The 20,457-nt window shown below is 31.5% G+C and overlaps 2 protein-coding genes across 4 annotated transcripts in view; one reads left to right on the top strand and one right to left on the bottom strand.

Annotated features, from left to right (window-relative positions):
- Nucleotides 1-20,457, bottom strand: part of LOC118184006 (fanconi-associated nuclease 1-like) — a 119,258-nt gene that overhangs the window by 50,117 nt on the left and 48,684 nt on the right. For all 3 annotated transcript variants that reach the window (XM_085817747.1, XM_085817748.1, XM_085817749.1), the window contains exon 4: nt 3,622-3,759. In XM_085817747.1, coding sequence (XP_085673873.1) covers nt 3,622-3,759 — 138 coding nt within the window. The remainder of the gene's footprint in view (nt 1-3,621; nt 3,760-20,457) is intronic.
- On the top strand, nt 14,314-20,127 carry LOC146997425 (uncharacterized). The gene is made up of 4 exons (XM_085816389.1): nt 14,314-15,342; nt 15,394-15,667; nt 15,826-16,467; nt 17,390-20,127. The coding sequence occupies exons 1-4, from the start codon at nt 14,630-14,632 to the stop codon at nt 18,062-18,064; spliced, it is 2,304 nt and encodes a 767-aa protein (XP_085672515.1). The 5' UTR covers nt 14,314-14,629; the 3' UTR covers nt 18,065-20,127.

Raw genomic sequence — 20,457 nt, 5'->3', positions numbered from 1 at the left:
GGAATATCTCTGTTGATAGTGGAATCGATACATCAACTGCTCAAGTTTTTGCTGACACCCCTTTTTGCTGTTGTTGAAGATCATGAGGTAAAACAAAATATTAGTAAGTCATCAGTTCAATTTCCAATTTTAAAGTTTTCAAATGTGTATATAAATTTTAATGATATTGAAAGCTTGATTTCTAAATTTGATGGTAATGCGTATAATTCGATTGACAAATTCATTGAAAACTTTGAGGATGTATCTAATTTGATAAAACTAAATGAATTACAGAAACTGATTTCGCCAAAAGAACTTTAACTTTCAAAGCAATATTATTCATTAAAAGAGAAACCAAAATTAATTTGTAGAATGCACTTAAGGCTTTATTAGTAAATGAATATGGTTTTCAGTATAACTCTGCTCAGTTACACGAATTATTATCAAAACATAAAATGCAAGAAAATGAATTTCTATATGAATATTGTTTGTTTGGTAATTAAAAATCTATATTCCAAAGGTAATATTGAAAATGCTGCTTTAATTTAATATGTTATTAATGGTATAAATGATTCTGCACTAAATAAAATTATTCTTTATGGTTCTAAACCTTTGGCAGAATTTCAAGAAAAACTTAAGATATATGAAAAAAATTAAATTAGATAATGATAAAAACAAATCTGTTAAGCCTATTTCTAAAACCAGAAGCTACCATTTTGAAAGTAAAATAATAAAGAACAAATATTTGTTGCTATAACTGCGGAAATCTTGGCCACATGGAGAAGTTTTGCAAAAATAAGAGCAAGGGAAAAAAGTGCTTTTGTTGTAATTTATTTAAACACGTAGCAGCAGAATGTATAAAAAATAAGATAAATATAAATGATTCTGCCTGATCATATATTTGTAAAGAAGCAGTTAAATGATATGCATAAAATTGTATTAATAGATAATGCAGAAATAAGAGCTCTCATTGATACAAAAAGTGATACAAATATAGTAACAGAAAATATTTATAAAGTAATCGGTTCACCTAGTATTAATTCTTCCGATTTAATTCTAGTAGGCTTTGGTGATAATAAATTGAACTTATTGGTAAAACTTATTGGTTATTTTAAAGGTTCCATACAAATTGACAATTTTGAAATTAAATCAAATATTTATGTTGTGCCTCAAGGAACAATGAAAGAAAATGCTGTCATTGGAAATGAATTGCTTTCACAAATGGAAATTATTATAAACAAGAAATATGAAAGTAGCAGAAGATGAAAATGAATGGAATTTAATGTACATAAATAAAGATCAAGAAAATAGATTAGATAATTGTTTAGATATGAATAAAGAATGTAAGTCTAAAGTAAAACACTTAATCTTATTCCTAATAAAATTGAAGACCTTATAGAAGAAACAGATGCTGCTGAATATGAATTAAAGGAAGAGGAGTCTCAGAAAAAAGTGATGTTAAAAGAGGGAAAGGAAAATTGGAAAATGTAGAGGAAGGGAAGAATTTCATTCCTAAAGGAAGAAGAAAACATCCACCTAAGAAAGTTCAAGAAATCAAAGAAAATAATGAAAAAAATTAATGATTCAAAAAAAAAAAAAAAAAAAAAAATACACTTCAGGAAAGTTTAGAAAGTTTTAGAAAAAGGAGGAATTCAGAATCTGAGAAACTAGTTGAATATAATGCTGGTGAAACAGAAATATTAATAGCAAGAAGGAACATTGAGAGAAACTTCGAGCTAAAGAACTGGATCCTAGTATATCTAAAAATCTTCAAGGAAGACAAGCCAAAGGAAAATCTACTAATATTGAAATGCATAGTATTTTAAAAGATGACCAACCCACTTCTTTGAAACCCATATGTTTACTAATTATAGGTAAAGAACAACTAAAACAGGAAAAAATTATTTTATAAATGGATTTCCCGAACAAGTTAGTTCTTTGGAAAGAAAACTTTCTGCATCAGAACAGACTATAGAAATGTTACAGAAACAACTACCAGAAGCCAAGAATGAGGTAGAAGCTGAAAAATTTCAGATGAGAACCAAAAGTAAAATCCTGTCCAAGAAAGAAAAGGAAGTTCAACATGTTAAATTGAAAATGCAGGAAAAGCTAACTTTAGAAGAAGATCGCATGAGAAAAGTGATGGAGAAAAGATTATCTGACAAACAAGCAGAATTGGAAAGAAAGATGTGTATCACTGATGAAAAATTTCATTGGCTACAAGAAATTCTTAATGCTGATAAGTGGGAATATTATGGAGATCTGTGGGATGCTACAGCTGTTCCAACACTATCTAGCATGATTTCAACTTCAACTTATGAATCAAGTAAGCTTAAGAAAAGGTTATATAAGAGGCATAAATCTTTCCTTGAAAAACCTTCCGTCTCAAAAAGAAGATTTACTAAAGCAATATCAGTTGTTAATTTTGTATCTGGAGTAAGCAAGCAGAAAGCTTTCAGTTTTCAAGCACATACAGATTATACTTCTGGAAAAGAAAATATTAAACTTAAAGAGATAATTGACGGCGAAATTCAAAATAATTTTGAAACTTACCAAGAAGAATTTCAGAAAGATGCGAAGAAATAAATGTTTAAGGTACGAGAAGAAAATAAGAAAACGTATAACTTTCAAAGACGTTCTCCAAAATGTTATGAAATTATTGATTTAGCAGCAATCAAAAGAACTCAATTTGAACCAAACCTTAAGTTAAAATCAAAATATTTAGGCCCGTATAAAGTTGTCAAAATAAAGGATAATGACACCTGTGATGTTGTAAAAGATCATGAAAGACCCACAAAAACAACTACATGGGGTGAATACTTCAAACAATGGACTCAAGCACAAGAAGATGTATAGAATAATACTTATTATGACATTTAAACCTGGAGTGATACAAATGATAACCAAACTGTGAATTTTCACCTAATAATGGCTTTATTTCAGTTAATTTTATTTTTAAGATGAAATGAAGTTTTCAAAAATGTTAAAGATTGAAGATATCTTTCGTTTTAAATGAAGATTTCTGAAAAATAGAAGGGACTGTTGACCATGTTATAGTTGCAAAGATGAAGGACAATTAAGATGTTTCCTTTCAATATTGTTCTTAGCACATAATCTTCTCTTCATATTTCTTTTCAGGTTTCGGCTTATTCATGATGATGGTTTTTTTTAAAGAAGACAACGATGATGCAAGATGACCAATGATTTATGATGTCAAGAGAAGAATCATGTCATCAAGGTCGACGCATAGCAGGAAGACCAAAAACGGGATTTTAAATCTATAGCTTAACATTTTTCCTCGCGTGCTGTCTAATTTTTAGTTGTTGACTGCATGAGTGAAATTGATAGAACTCTCACCACTTTGTTTTATGAGAGGAGATGTAAGATGTTATAGATGTTGTGTTAATAGATATAAGATGTTATAGATGTCGTGTTAACAGATATATGATGTTATAGATGTTCTGTTAATAGAGATATGATGTTATAGATGGTGTATTAATAGATGAACAATATTATAGATGTGTTAATGTTTCATTAAATGTGTTTTGTTTGAACATGAATTGTGATTGTCAAACTAAAGAAAACACAAATATACATACACAGTTTTCTAAAATATAAACAACAATACAGAAAAATATTTACAATTGTTGTTGCTGACCACCAGCAGCTTCATCATCATCATCTGATATAGTAGGTAAAGAAAATAACATCAAAATTCGAGTAAACAGCCGCTTTGGAAGAAGAGATATTCTGTAACATGGCCCAAGCACTTGTTTCACTCTAAAACGTAGAAGAAAAATTATTAACATTCATATCAAAATAGTTTATTTTCTGTGCTCTTGTATGCAGGTAAATTAAAAAATTAATAACAAAAAAAAAAAAAAAAAAAAGAGATCGTAATTACTATCTAAATAACAATATCTTCAAATGTGCATAATTATAGATTTTACTATATTATAACTATTATTAAGAATTATTATTATTAAACTGTTAGAAAGGTAAATAAAAAATAACATGTACTATAATTAATATGGTATCATTTAATGTTTTGATATGAAATAAAGATTTTACCAATTTGGAACCTGCAAATTTTGAGATTCAAAACACTATTAGATATGTTTTGATAAATTCAATAATAAAATATTTTAACACACAGAAAAGTGCACAGCATTTGAACAATTTGAAACATTCTATTATTACTTTTACAATATCAACTTTTATATGGCTTTTAATTATTAATAACATTTATCTCCAAGTAGTTAGCTTCACAATATGCTTAGAAGGTATGACATTTAGCTATATATAAAAAAAAAAAAAAAAAAAATTAAATAAACACTGACAGAATACAAAATACATACGAATTACAAAGTATTTTACACTCTATATAACTCTTTGTTCTCTGCAGTAATTACTTTATCCTGCAGTGGTATTTTGGTTTTTGATCTAGCATGTTACAGTATTTCATATTATTTCTTGCTGTTTAAAAAGATATATGAATTTGAGGACTGAATTTTTACAAATGTTCTTCTCTACATACACACACATACACAGTACTGTCTAAAAGTCTGAACATTTATCTCTATACATAAAATTTTTTCCATTAGTCTTGTACTGCCTAAACTTCATATACTTAGGACAACAACATATCATGTCCTCTTCCCCTAGAAATGTTTTTAGCATGAAATCTTCTTTTAGACAATTATCTTGAAGTGTCTTTTTACTGTGGAGAATTAGAATGAAATCTGTGATTAACACCAGGCACATTTTGACACAATTATGTTTATTTTATTTTAAACTTAAAGGGATCATTTTGAAATGGTTATATCTATTTCATTTTTAACTAAAGAGGATGTTTATCTTGGGAAAAAAATATCTTATTTTATTCACTTTTATTAAAATGGTGTAAATGGTTTAATGAAATTAATTATTTTAATTATTTTCCTTTCTCATATGAAGTAATTACCAAAATCTTTTGTAAAACAATTATTTTACAAGACTTGTTTATATGCAGTGTACAACTGCCCTTTTATAAAGTACTTTTTCATTGATCTACTTATTCATATCCTATATCTATACTTAAGTCCAATTTACAAGTAATCTAAAGCAAATCACATAAATAGTAACAATATGAAAGCTTTCAAAATAAAGCATTAAAAATGTATGTGGTATCCATTAGTTCAACACAACCACCAGAGGGCATCACGTATGCGTCGACAGCGAGAGCAAAAGATAGATAGATAGATACTGATTCCGTGCGAACGTGGTAACAAAAGAACTCTGTTAAAATAGCAAGCATGAGTAGCACTAATAGCAAGCACTAAGTAGGCGCTGTGTAGCTATTTAAATACTTAAAGTCATGCAGAACTGTATTTGAATCTAACAAGCGTGAGAACACGCAACGGCACTGTTATTTAATTCAAATCTATAGCTTTTCTATTATTATTCATTAAATGTTTTGTGGTGTGGACGTGTGTAAGTGTTATTTGCTTAAGGATATTATCTTCAACTCCCCACCCACAGAAAATCTGGGGCTCGGCCGGGATCTGACCAAGAAACAAGCAAGGTAAAGTAGTATTTTATACCAATTTACTATAATCATCATGAGTGTATTAAATAATATCAGTAAACAAGACTCGAAAATAATTGCAAAACACTATGTTCAAGAAAAATTTAACCCCTAAAGTGGCGAGATGAGCATTACTTCTAGAAGAATTTGGCTATGAAATTGTTCACAGATCTGGGCAGCAAATGAAGCATATGGTTTCGTTAAGCCAAAACGCTGTCATGATGGTTACCTAGTCTCAGGGAGAAAGTTCTAGCCAAAATTGCAGCTGCACAAAGAAGTGATGAGCGTCTCCAGTTGCTAAAATCCTTAGTCAAGCAAGGACTAAAGAAAGATTTTCTAGTGAAGAATGGTGTATTATACAAGTTCGACAATGGTCACAAGTTATTTCTGGTACCTGAAGCATTGGAGCTAGAAATTACACGTAGTATCCACAACAAAGGACACTTCGCAGTGTCTAAAATGCAAGATCTGCTGAAAATGGACTTTTATATTCCTAACCTTAGAAAATGAATTGAACAAGTTATCTCAAATTGTGTACAGTGTATTTTGTGCGACAGAAAACAAGGTAAGAGCGAAGGGTTGCTGAATCCCATACCAAAAGATAGTATCCCTTTGAGCACTTTTCATATCGATTTTATAGGACCATTACCTTTGACAAAGAAGAACTACAATCATATCTTGACCATGGTTGATTCATTTACAAAGTTCGTGTGGCTTTATCGAGTCTATATTAGCTCAAGAGGCATTGCAAAAGCGGAAACTGCAGCAATCAATTTTTGGTAATCATTTCAGAATAATAAGCGAACGTGGTAAGACACGGCTTTAACCTCTAAAGGCTTTGAAGATTACTGTAGTCAAGAAAAGATCCAGCACATATTTACAACTACAGGCGTTCCTAGAGGAAATGGACAGTTCATCTGACTCTGATTCCAGTTCTATCCAAATTATCCATAGATGATCCTACCAAGTGATACAAGCACGTTGGAGATGTACAATGGATTTGAACAGTAATAAGAGCAGAAGCACAAAGAGCTCTCCATTTGAGCTCCTCATTGGTGTTAAAATGAGAAATCGAGAGGACTTAAAGATTATGAAAATTCTCGCCTTTGCAGATCACGAAAGCTATGCTCTTTTAAAAGTGGCAAGTATAAACACAATGAATAAGTCAATGCAATTAAACTGCCAAAGATGCCAAGGATAAAGTTGCGAAACTGGAGACATTCGTGAATAACTTCAGAAAAATCTGAAGGACGTTCAACTGATAGGGAGTGAAATTAAAAAATGTTAAGGAAATACAGGATTGAGTGTAAAACTTCCATAATGACTATTGCAACATTGACATAAAGCTAGATATTGATGAAGGTTTACAGAAATATTGAAGAGCTGGATAATCAGCAGGTAAGAATTAAATACCATCTTTCGACCTTTAAAATAAATACTGCTTCAAAGGTTAAAGATGGTTGTGTATAAGCGGATAATAAAAATGAAACCTTTTATAAAACTTCCTGAAATTCTATTGCCAATATTCACACGTAATTATGAAGACTTTAGTAAATTTAAACATATTGAAACCATGCTCGCACATTCAAACAGGCATATTAGGTATTACTGATTGGGCTTCAAAGATCCTGCCTCGTATGGAATCCTGAGGGAGAACACCTCGAGATGCTGTGCACGGCTCTGACAATTAAAAAAAAATTATTTATTACAGAGGTAAATTTACACATTTTTAGAACAATTTCAAGGCCTTCTAATAAATATTTAAAATGTAGAAAGTAATTTTTAAAAGTTTGATCTGATAACTTTTTTTCTGGACTATAAGTTTGCGTCGTAATTTTCATGATAGAAGGCGTAAAATTTCAAGGGGTATTGATTCCCATTCCTCTTTCGCTATTTTCCAGAGTCCATTAATTGTGGTGGGTTTAAAGAAAGCTCTTTTAATACACCAAAAGGACAACAGTCCATCAGTGAAATGTCAGGTGATGTATTTATATGTCAGGTACTGCATTTATACAGGTATATAAGTATTGCATTTAGCAGTGTCTTGCATTTGTACCTGTATATGTTTTCAAGGAATGCAAAGTTACTTTTCAAAGTATAACTTGTTACTTTGTCTTGAAGAAGTTTCATTTTTTGAAAGTCACTGGGATTTAAAAAAAAAAAAAAAAAAAAAAAAAAAAAAGGAACTTTTCTGCAAATATCACTAGTAGAAATTTCTCTTGACAGTACCTTAAATTGATAATCAATTGAACTGTTTTGGTTGCAATCATGATTCATCAAGTAAACTTACGATTCATAAAGGGGCAGAATACACTTCCATTTATCTCCTGCTAAACAATTTTCATACAGGGTTCTATAAACTGTTCTGCATTGAGCCACATCTTTGAAAAACTGGTGAACATTATGTTTTTTTAGCCTTTTTAAGTAATAAATCTTAGTTTATTACTTTATTTATTATTGCTAGAAATGTAAAGACATAACAATTTATTTCTGTATAGATGAATTTTCACTTTTTACCAAAGAATTAACATTAGAAACTGTAGGTACCTTTCTTGGGTATTCATTAAGAGTCTTCTTTCCATTGTTTTCCCATTCCGGACTAATAACTTTGCTTATTTTGCACTTAGAAATTTTAATATCATGAACATTGAATCATAGAATAGGAATATTTCTCTTTGGAAAGGGGGGAAGCATATCCTTCAATCCACAGCTTGTTTATATGTGACATTTTGAAAGAAGAATAAATTTAAAGGTAGCAGATGATATTACTCATTCCAAATAATCAGCTATTGCCACAACTTTTTAATTCCAAAGAATTTTCTTTTTTTAATTCTTTACTGAAATCATTCTAAAAATGTGTAAAAACCCTCTGTATATGGAAGTGAATAATGGATCCATAACATTTTATTGCAATTTTTTAATAAATACTAATTTTTAATTATCAACGTAAAAAAAAACTTGCATAAAGTGAGTAATGTTTAATCCTATGATTTTTTTTTTTTTTTGGAACTATTTCGTATAACAACCTGACTCCTTTGCATTCTCAAATGCTTTCACTGCACTTCTCATGTTTTGAACAAACTTCAGTAACTCTTGATGGCTTTCGCGTCAATGAAATAGTGTCTATATACTTGGGAAAATCATTCTTACATTGGGCATACAGTCTCAGTAATAAATCTATGTTTGATATTTCCTACTGTCCTTTACAGTCTGGTAAAGGTGCTTTTTCTATCTAGTAATGATTCAACAATTTTCACTCTGCCTTCAGCATAACCATTTTTCCCCCTGAATTAAAGGGTGTCCCAAAATTTGTACAAGATTTAAATTTTGCACCATTTCTGCAATAAAAATGTTCCCAATGAAAAAAGACAGCATGATAGCTGACAGCTCAGTGTTATTAAAAATGGAGTGTTAGCTCAGTGTTATTAAAAATGCATCGAAAGAACAATGCAATTTCAATGTTGAGCAGTATTTTAAAAATAATGAAGATTTGGCAGCTACAGATTGCAATTTTCATATAAAACATGGTTGAATAGAGATTGAACTTCTTCAACTGTGAAATGATTAATTAAAAAATTTAGCAAAACAGGATCAATTACTGGTCTTAAACACTTGGCATCCTTCAGCATAACACAAAACATCAAAGCAGTTATGGGAGTGTTGTTAAAAAGTCTAGGGACATCAACTTGGCATCATAGGCAAGAACAAGACAATCTGAGAAGCTCTCTACAGCATACCTTTATGAAAGATTTGCATCTTCATGCTTATAAACTTTAATTGACTCAAGAATTAACCCATTAGCCGCTGTTGTTGCGTTGACGCAACGGTCAAAATAAATGCGTATATAAATATAACTACCTAAGATATTTTATACCAGCAGATGATTTGGGGTATGCAATATTATGAAGATTATTTCTGTAAAAAAATATTTGACTTCAACAATAACTTTGTTTATAATAATTAATCTCAGACTTTAAGCAAAATTTTCGACTGGGTATTTTTGCTGAAAATATTTAACGAAAGAGTCGCAGTCTTTACGAGTGATCTATTTTTAGTCAAGGTCACGTTTTATCAGAACATTACATCAGTCAGATGTTTATATTTGTGTTGGGAAGGAAGGGAAAACAGGTGTTGCGCTGACGCAACGTCAGCAGGAAACGGGTAGTCAATCTCCTTTTTCACTCATTCCTTCCGATGTTCTGGTTCATGTTCTGATTGTTTAAAAATGCCCAGAACGAGGTATCTTACATTAGAAGAAGCCCTTCAAACATTTTTAATGAAGAATGAAACTGATATTGTTTTTGTTCGCCCAGAAATTGCAGAAGCTAGTGACGAAGAAGAAAGGAATGACAACTAAAAAGTTTAAAAAGCAGAAGACAGAAATACATAAGTAGATAAAAAAGGAACTGTTAGTTATGTCTCAGGAAGAACATGAAGAAAGAGATAGAAGAAAAATTATAAATGACAAAAAACAAGGTAAAACTAGTCACAGATTTTCGATTTTCTTTTTGGTTTAGACATTTACTCTCTTCTCATTGAACAGACAAATATATACGCTCAGCCAAAAAAAAAAAAAAAAAAAAAAAAAAAAAAATGCCTAGAATGTATTGCATCTGAAGCCTATATGAGAACATTCATTGGAATATTATTGCTTACAGGATATCATTCTTTACCTCAAGAAAAAAATGTATTGGTTTTTGATAAGGACATTTCTGTTCCTGTTGTACGAGAATCGATATCACGTTTGTAGTACAGGAATATGAAGCAGAATTTGCATTTGACAATAGTCAAATTGACAATACTGATAAATTATATGAGGTGAGACCATATCTAAACTTACTAAATATCACCACTTTTTACTACTGGAAATATAAAGTCTCTGTTACATATATGTGGCAACACACTAGTTGCTGGTCAAACTGAAGTGAAGTAATTTTCAGTTAATAGTGCTGTAGAAGTAACGAGAAATTGTGTACCCATATGTATTCATTACTCGGTGAACCAGTACTCGTTACTATCGTATCGTTACTCGTTACTTTCGGTAAAATTGATCGGTATTCATATCCTGAGCCTATTTTATCGGTATACGGCCCTATGCGATAGGAAGTTTTGCATCATATTTTTGGATACAAATAATTCACCTCCTTTTGTGGTGTCTCAGAAGTCAGAAGCGCCTACAGAAGGCCGTCAGGAAAATAGGAAAAAAAAAAATTTAAAAAAAAATAATGAAATAAAATAAATATTACAATAATAACATTAATTAGTAATTAAAATACTAAAAAATTACTTATTAAAAAACTTAATAATTAAAATAATAAAAAATAGTGATTAAAATAATGAATAATTAAAGTAACATAATAATTAGCAACTGAAATAAAATACTTATAAGTAAAATTTAACAAAAATGTAAAGACAAATAAAAATTAAAATAATTCTTAAATTTATGATGAATTGTTAAATTATAAAGTAAAATACCAGACTTTTTCTTATTGGCTTAGTACCTTTTCGTCCTTTCTCATTTCATCCCAGCTCCAAAAAGTGTCATTTCGTTCGCTGCCTTCCCCCGGCAATTCCCTCTTTTCCATTTTATCCGCTGTTTGAAAAATAGGTACTTTACGATAAGACGAACGTCTGTTTACTTCAATTAAAATGGTTTAGAAGAGATGACTGTTTGTACTTCGACTTAGCTTTTGATTTCTAATACTATTTATTATTTTATGCAGACGAATTATGCTGAACAGAAGAATGAATTTCAGACGTGTTCAGAAGGTGTTGTATCTGAATATAATATTGTGGTCTTAAAAAGGTGATGTTCACTACCAATGTTTGTTTATGTTCTCAAAAATACAGATCTCTTAGAAAGTGACCTCTTAGAGATGTCGTAATTAGATGATTTGCTATAATTATTTTCTAATAGATAACGGAATTAATGTAATTTTGTGTCAATAACTCGAAGAAGCAAGTTTAAATACGGCGCAACAAAAATACAGAAGTATTTTAAATGACGAAAATATTCATATTTTGTCAATGTCAAATTTTAAAAAGAATTAATTTTGGATAAATTATGAAATCTAACTTTTAATGTTGTCTTCTGGTTCCTATATTTATAGCTGGCAAAGTTTTATACTCGTTATGAAAAAATAAAAATACAAGAAGTTTGAGTCCCGTAGACAGAGATTGACCGGGAAATTTAATTTCAAAATTTGCAGTGTTTGATGCCATTTGTAACTTGCCTTCGGGTATCGCTTAATTAAGTTAGAATAATTCGAGGAAATAAATTTAAATGAAGTGCAGCAAAAATAAGCATAATTTAAAAAGTTATGCGGTATCCATATCAAATTTCACTTTTTATAACGACAATAAAACATTCCCAAATACAAATAAAGAAACTGGATTGGTGTTGGTGCATTTAATTATGGCAAAGCACACTAGGGCTATCTGCCTAAAGGGAGGACTTTCTAAGGGAAATGGTTCGTATACACGTTACACATGGCGAAAACCACGAAAACACCCATGCAGCCAACCCGTTCGCGGGATTCGAACCTCAGACCGAACTACCAGTGTTCAACGACGTTACCGCTCGGCCGCTGGTGGGCTAAAGAAACTGGGAGACCGCATTAAAGATTAAATTTCGTTATTTGTCCGTTATTGGTTATTTCGTTTGCTGCTGCTCCCCATTCCTTTCATCAGAACCGCTAATGACGAAAGGGTGAATTTCTAGTAAAGCATGTATATTAATGTTCATTATACATTTGTCACATTTTTGCTTTCTTTCAAAACAGCGATAATGTGGTTCTATTGCTTTAGATAATGTGGTTATATTGCTTAAATTAATAAAATGGACCCTATGTTATAAAAACCTAATTATATTCAGATACACACCTTTTGCACATGTTTGAAATCCATTATTCTAATCAGAATGCCTACAGAAAATATTGAATCAATATTAGAAATCAAAAGCTAAGTGAGAATGAAGTAGTAAGAGTCATATCGTCTAACCTGTTTTAATTGAAGAAAATAGGTGCTTGCTTTATCGAAAAGTGAACACCTATTTTTCAAACAACGAAGAGCCCACCAGCGCTCGAGCGGTAAAGTCGTTGAAGACTAATAGTTCGGTCCAGGGTTCAATTCCCGGCTAACGGCTGGCTGCACGGGCGTTTTCGGGGTTTTCCCCATGTGTAACTTGCATATGAGCCAGTTTCCTTTAAAAAGTCCTCCACGAAGGCATCCCTTCCCTTAGGCAATAGCCCTAGTGTGCATTGTCCTAACCAAATAATCCGAAACCGAAAAAAAAGGGAATTGGTGGGGGAAGGCAGCGACGAAACATCGTTTTAGAAGAATAGGCTACATAACCAAATTTCTATCTATACTCTGGTAAACAGTACATTATTTGCGCTTTAAGGGCCTAAATTTAGCTAATGCTTGGCTTGGTTCTTAAATTGCAATTTCAGCCACAGCCCCCAAACCAGACGATGTCTGGTATTTTATTTCAGTACTTAGTTGTTCATCATTAATTTAAGAATTAATTAAATTTTCATTTGTCTTTACATTTTTATTGAGTTATAATAATAATCATTTAATATTCTAGTTGTTAATTATTTTATTATTGCATTAATTATTTTATTTGTTTTTATTTATATTTATTTATTTATTTATTCATCTTTCTTGATGGCCTTCCATAGAGCTCCAGCACTTCTAATTTTAAAAATTAAGTCCTGACTACAACCAACGATTGCGAAAATAAAAGTCAAGTAACTTACTTAGTGATAAATAAATAAAATAAAAACCAAGGCTTTTATTTTCGCCTTACTTGGCTTTTATTTTATATTTATATATATATGTGTGTGTGTGTGTACTTTACATTTAATTATAAGGATATATATATATGTACTATACATTTAATTATAATTTATTTAAAATATACATATTTACATTTTGTAGTATTACTGATTGCAGTAAAAAGGGAGGTGCACATCTAGATGTTATAATGGGCCCATATACAAAATTTCTAATCGTTTTTGAGTTATCCGAAATGCATATATACATACTTACACATCACGAAAAAATCCCTTTCAAGTATCAACTTGAAATCATAATCATTAGTCATAAGTATCAGCTTAGAGTAAATGGGATTACATTTAACAATCCGTTTCTGGGAGAAAAAAAAAAACAAAAAAAAGTGTTTGTACATACAGACGTCACCCAAAAAATAATTCACATGGATTCTGTAATCGTCAAAAATGGATATTTCCGTTGAAATATGATACCCAAAAATTTTTCTCAATTACAATACTTACTTCCTTTTTATTTCGTACAAGGAAGTAAAGAACTTATATTAACCTACATATTCTTATTTAAACAATACCTAAGTGCAGTATATAAATATTTCAAATCAATAAAATCTCCCTATGGCACGCTCAAGAAAAAAATCAATAATCCTCTACATTTTCAAATTACAGACATAATATGCGCTATAAATCTAAATGTAAAAAGCAAATAAAAAATAATGCTTCACGCTATCAAAATTGATCATTTTCTTAAATATCAACAACTAAACAATATTTCAACTAAAACACAGAATGTAAACAAGAGTTTTCCAGATGAATTAACCAAAAAAATTCGAAATTATCAATGAAAAATGTGGCACACGGGTATTGTTAGCAAATGTATCATTCGTATTCGAACAGCAACCGCATCATTCGTATTCGCATAGAAACCGCATCATTCGTATTCGCATAGCAACTGCAGAATACGTATTCGAATAGCAACCGCATCATTCGTACTCGAATAAACTGCATCGTATGACAGATGCGAGTAACGAAATGAATTTGTGAGTACCGAATCGGTACTTCGAGTCAACCGTTGTACCCATTACTCGGTAACGAATACATGCGGTTTGCTCCAGCTCTATCAGTTAATATTCGGGTGGAATAAACAATGTATGCGAAAGTGCTGTAATGAACTTAATTACAGATCAATAAATATTAATATGATTAAAACATGGCGTAGTCGTGTGGAATAGTATTACAACTAATTGCCAGGCAATCAATCTCCTTGGTTGTTTTTCCTCTCAGCAGACGCAAGATGGAATTTTGTCGCCCACCGCAAGGCCTAAGTTTCGACGGCAATGTGGCTGAAAACTGGCGCAGATTCAAGCAGCTGTTCCAGATTTATATGAAAGCTTCAGGAAATGCTTCAAAAGATTCAGATGTGAAAGTTGCTTTATTTTTAAATGCCACTGGTGAGGAAGCAGTTGAAGTGTTCAACACGTTCAATCTTTCAACAGGAGATCAGGGTAACTATGAAAAAGTGCTTGAGAGGTTTGAGGCTTTCAAGACACCTAGAAAAAATGTTGTGGTGGAGAGATTTTTATTCAATAAGAGAAAACAAGAAGAAGGGGAACTTTTTGATTGTTTCGTAACTGACCTGAAAAAACTTGTAAAATCTTGTGAATTTGGTGAGCAAAGTGACTCTGTCATACGTGATCGCATTGTCCTTGGAGTATCAGATGCCAGTTTACAGGAGAGGATGCTGCGAGAAAATAATCTGAGTTTGGAAAAAGCAATTGAATTAGGGAAAGCAGCTGAAATGAGCAAAGCTTGTGCTCAAACATTAAGAGAACACAATGTTGACAGAGTAACTAGAGAAAAAGTGAAGCAACATCGGACAGGAGGAGCCAATGCAGCCTTAGCAGTGAGGAAGCACAGAGGATGGAGTGATGACACTTCAAATACTGAGACATCTTTATGTAAAAAATGCAACAGACATCACGTTAATGGACAGTGTCCGGCATATGGGTAAAAATGCTTTAATTGTGGAAAACTAAATCATTTTTCGACTATGTGCAGACTGAAGCACATCCAAACTGTTTCTCAGCATGATAACGGAGATGTATATAGGGAATCTGATAATGAATTCTTCGTGAATTCCATAAATGTTCAAAGAACTAAAAGTGTGTGCTCAACATCATCTACAAAAGAGTGGACTAAAACTTTAATTGTTGAAGGGACAACTGTGTCTTTTAAGTTGGACATAGGGTCTGAAGTGAATGTTTTGCCTGTGAAAACTTACGAAACACTGAGTGCTAAGAACTCTAATCTTATTTTAAACAAGTGTAATGTTGTATTAGAAGCATTTGGGGGGGTCCAAGGTTAAACCTGATGGGTCATTAATGTTACAGTGTTCCTCCGATGGTGTGGATCATACTCTAGAGTTTTAAATTGTTTCTAGCAAGCATATACATCCATTATTAGGAATTGATTAAACTTAATTTAATTCAGTTTATAAATAAGGTTGGAATATCAATTAAAGGTAAGTTGGATCAGTATACAATTGTTTTACCTCCATCTAAAGATCAATTTATTATTAATAATTCAGAAGTGTTTGAAGGTGTGGGGAAATTTAGTGGATTGTGTAAAATCATGGTTGATGATCAGATAGCTCCTGTAGTGAGACCACCATGTAGAGTACCACTTAGTTTAAAACCTAAACTTGAATTAAAATTAAGCGAATTAGACAGACAGGGCATTATTGCAAAAGTTGATCAACCTTTGAACTGGGTTAGCAATCTAGTAATAATTGAAAAAGCTAATGGATCCTTAAGAATATGCCTTGATCCTCAAGATCTTAACAAAGCTATAAAAAGAGAACATGTGTTGATTCCAACAATTGAGGACATTTTACCAAAGCTATGTAATAAATCAATTTACTCTGTTTTGGACTTAAAGGATGGGTTTTTTCAAATAGTGTTAGATGGAAATAGTAGTGATCTTTGTACTTTTAGCACACCATTTGGATGCTATAAATTCTTAAGGCTTCCAATGGGTATTTCCTGTGCACCTGAAATTTTTCAGAAACACAATCTTGAAAACTTTGGTGATATACCAGGAGTGTTAGTCTATTTTGATGACATCCTCATTGCTGCTAGCACTATACAAGACATGATAAAATTTTAACAGAGGTCATCAGCAGAGCTAAAAAACTCAATATTAAATTCAACAAGCAAAAACTTCAATATAGGGTTAGTGAGGTTAAATATTTAGGTCATTTATTTAATGCGTCAGGCATGCGACCTGATCCTGATCGAATTAAAAGCCATTACTGAGTTACAGGAACCTCAGAATAAGCATGAATTACAATGTGTTTTGGGAATGTGTAATTATTTGAGGAAATTTGTACCACATTTTTCAGAGAAAACAGCCATATTAAGGGAACTTTTGAAAAACAAAGTGGAATGGTAGTGGTTACAGCTACATTCTAAAGCATTCAGGGAATTAAAAAAATTAATTTCCAATGCACCTGTGTTCGAAATATTTGATAGCAGTAAACCTATAACTATACAGGCAGATAGTTCTAAAGATGGGTTAGGCTGCTGCTTATTGCAGAATGGGCAACCAATTGCTTTTTCGTCTTGGAGTTTAAATAATGCAGAAAAAACTATGCTCAGATTGAGAAAGAATTTCTTAGTACTATTTTATTTGCTGCTAATAAATTTCACTATTACATTTATGGTAGAGAGGTAGAAGTGCTTACTGATCATAAACCATTAGTTTCAATTATGAACAAAAATATTGCTAATGTGTTGTCAAATAGATTGCAGAGGATAAAAATTAAGCTCTTAAAATATAACTTAAATATTTGCCTGGGAAATATATGTATATTGCAGATTTACTGTCACGTTCCTTTATTGATACAAACATGAATGAAAACATGGATATGACAGAGATTGTTCATACACTAACAAAACAACTGCAAATGTCTGAGAGTAAGAAAAGGGAATTTCAGAAAGCTACATTAGAAGATGAAGGGTTAATGCTAGTGAAAGAATATTGGCAAAATGGATAGCCTTTGAGTGTTGATAAAGTTCCTAAAGAAGCAAGATCTTATTTTAAATTTAAAAATGAGTTGAGTGTTGAACAAGATTTAGTTTTTTTTAATAATCGAATTGTAGTACCTGTTGCATTAAGAAAGTGTATGTTAACATTATTGCATGAAGCTCACTGTGGGATTGAAAAATCAAAAGCTAGGGCTCGACGAGTACTATTTTGGCCAGGAATCAACAGTGACATTGAGAATATGATTTTTAAATGGCTAATTTGTGATAGGTTCAGGCCTCAAACAGTAAAAGAACCTCTTGTTTCTCATGAAATTCCCAGTTTACCTTATGAAAAGGTTGGTGCTGATATCTGTGAGTATGCAGGGAAAAGTTATCTAGTAATAGGCTGTTACTTAACTAAATGGGTAGACATAATTCCTCTAAAAAATAAAAGCGCAGTGGAAGTTACTAGTAAATTGAAATCGATATTTGCAACACATGGAATACCCAAAACTTTAATTTGTGATAACGCACCATTTAATAGTTGGAAAATGAAGAGTTTCGCAAGGGATTGGGGATTTGAAATAATCACTAGCAGTCCTCGATATCCTAAATCTAATGGATTTGCAGAAAGGTTGGTAGGTATAGCTAAGAGTTTATTTAGAAAAGCAGGATTAGAGAAATTAAATGAGGCTTTACTGTAAAATAGAAATACTCCAATTTCAGTTATAAATTTATCACCAAGTCAAATGCTATTAAGTAGGAATTTAAGAACACGATTACCAATTACACAAACAGAATTGAAACCAACTGTAAAAGATCAATATAGAGAAAAGGTGAGGAGTAAGCAGAAACAGGCTAAAATCTATTATGATAAGCATGCAAGGGAAAGACCTGAATTTATTCCTGGGGAAAAGGTAATGTTGAGATGGGAAAATAAATGGGAGCCTGCTATAGTTTTAAAAAAGCATTCAACTCCTAGATCATATTGGATTAGAACAAAAGATAATAGGGTAATTAGACGGAATAAATTCCCTTTAAGAAAAACTAAAAATCAGAATTTAGTGACATTAGACTATTATGATCTATGTAATGAGAATGAGGAAAATATAAGTAGTGAACATCCAAAAATACATAATGATAATCACCATCAAAATAATAGCAATAATATTAATCGTGATAGTGTATATAAAACAAGAAGTGGTCGTAATGTATATCGACCGTCCAAATATGATAATTATGTAATGCATTGATTCCTATGAGTTTCCCAAAAGAGGGGAGATGTTACATATATGTGGCAACACACTAGTTGCTGGTCAAACTGAAGTGAAGTAATTGTCAGTTAATGTTCGGGTGGAATAAACAATGTGCTATGCGAAAGTGCTGTAATGAACTTAATTATAGATCAATAAATATTAATATTATTAAAACAGTCTCTTTTAGATTTCAGATGCGAGAATGCATTATTCCTTTTGCAAATTCCTATTGAGAGTGTAGAATTAGCCAGAAATAGATCAGCAACAGGAAGTAGTAAATTCAGCATTCAAAAACAATTCCATGGAGATGGTAGACATTTTACCGTAAAGTCCGTTGATAACAAAAGACTTTGTTGTAAAGAATACCATAGCCAGACTGTTTATAGATGCAAAGTGTGTAATGTAGCTTTATATCATGATTGTAATCAAGCTTTTCATATTTGAATCTTTCAATTGAAATAATCTGTATTTGTAAAAGAAATACAATGTATACTTTAATATTAAATTAATTACAAGTAAAGTGATTTGTAGATTTATAAAACATTATACAGCTAAGAAGTATAATCCTGCACTCCACTCAAAAGAAACATTACACGAGTACAATCCTACACACTAAACATCCGTAGTCTTATTCCGCTGACGTTGCGTGAATACAACACTCGCTTTTTCCACAGGTAAGAGCATTTTTTTTTTATTTTCAATGTAAATTTATGTTATAAATGCTTAATTTAATATTTTTTATTATTTTCATGAGAAAAGAAACATACCTTGTAGTTTTGGCGGTTAATGGGTTAAAGCCTACTGAACATGCACGATGAAGACGGTTCGTTGAATGGGTTATGGAACAAGAAATAGATGCTCATTTTTGAAACCAAATCATCTTCAATGAGGCTCATTTTCATCTTGATGTTTTAATTAATTGAAAAAAAAATTGTTAGATTCGGGATTCAGAAAGTCCACGAGTGATTGTAGAGAAACAAATGCATACACAATGTGTTACTGTTTGGTGTGGATTTTGAGCTGGAGGCACGATCGGACTATTCTTCTTCAAAAATGTGGCTGATCAGGAAATAACAGATAATGGTGCTTGCTATTGTGGCATCATAATGCAGCTTTCTGTGCCTAAATTGCAAGATATGGGTATGGAGGACACGTGGTTCGAACAAGATGGTAACGCATGCTGTGCAGACTGAGAAGCAATTCAATTACTGCATGAGTCATTTCCTGGTTGTATAATTTCTCATTCTAGTGATCATAATTGGCCACTTAGATCCCGTGATTTATTGCCATAGGACCTTTTTCCTTTGGGGTGCTTTGAAGGTCTAAAATTTATGCTAATAAGTCCAAGACCACCCATGCCTTGAAGGAGGGAATTGAGTACTGTATCAACAAAATTCAGCTACATTTATGCAAAATGATTATGAAAAATTTCAAGAAAAGAGTGCATTTGCACCAGAAAAGCTCTGGAGGCATTTACTTGATGTGCTATTCCATACAAAACCCTATACTTTATACCCTACTGTATACTTTATGAATCAATAAAAAATTTAATTATAAACCTGAGTTTTCTATCAAAATTACTTCTTCGAGAGTTTTGGGACACTCTATTATTTTTTTTTTAAGCAACAAAAAAAGCTAAATTTAAAATGTAAAGTTAAAAAGTGCAATATAAAGTGTATAAATGAAAACATTTTAGAATTTTTGATATTTTCTTATAACAAGAAAGAATGTTAAAATTTGATCTTGGCTACCAATTTTAGTCCTTCCTTTATGGCACTAAATAACACGTTTTGGTTTTGAAGTAGAATCAAATGACTTGTTCATTCATTTCTGAAGTTTCA

This window comes from Stegodyphus dumicola, chromosome 5 (genome assembly GCF_044657685.1).
Source record: "Stegodyphus dumicola isolate Sdum_Otavi_A_Nest chromosome 5, ASM4465768v1".
Lineage (NCBI taxonomy): Eukaryota > Metazoa > Arthropoda > Arachnida > Araneae > Eresidae > Stegodyphus > Stegodyphus dumicola.
Note: the sequence above shows the minus strand (reverse complement) of the source record. Positions and strands in the feature narration are given on the sequence as shown.

What these genes read in the sequence shown, in the direction of transcription:
- LOC146997425 (XM_085816389.1), top strand. Translation starts at nt 14,630, where the DNA reads ATGGAATTTTGTCGCCCACCGCAAGGCCTAAGTTTCGACGGCAATGTG. An exon ending in GGACAGTGTCCGGCATATGG is followed by an intron (nt 15,343 to 15,393) that starts GTAAAAATGCTT and finishes GACTATGTGCAG; the next exon opens with ACTGAAGCACATCCAAACTG. An exon ending in TTTTAAACAAGTGTAATGTT is followed by an intron (nt 15,668 to 15,825) that starts GTATTAGAAGCA and finishes AATTTAATTCAG; the next exon opens with TTTATAAATAAGGTTGGAAT.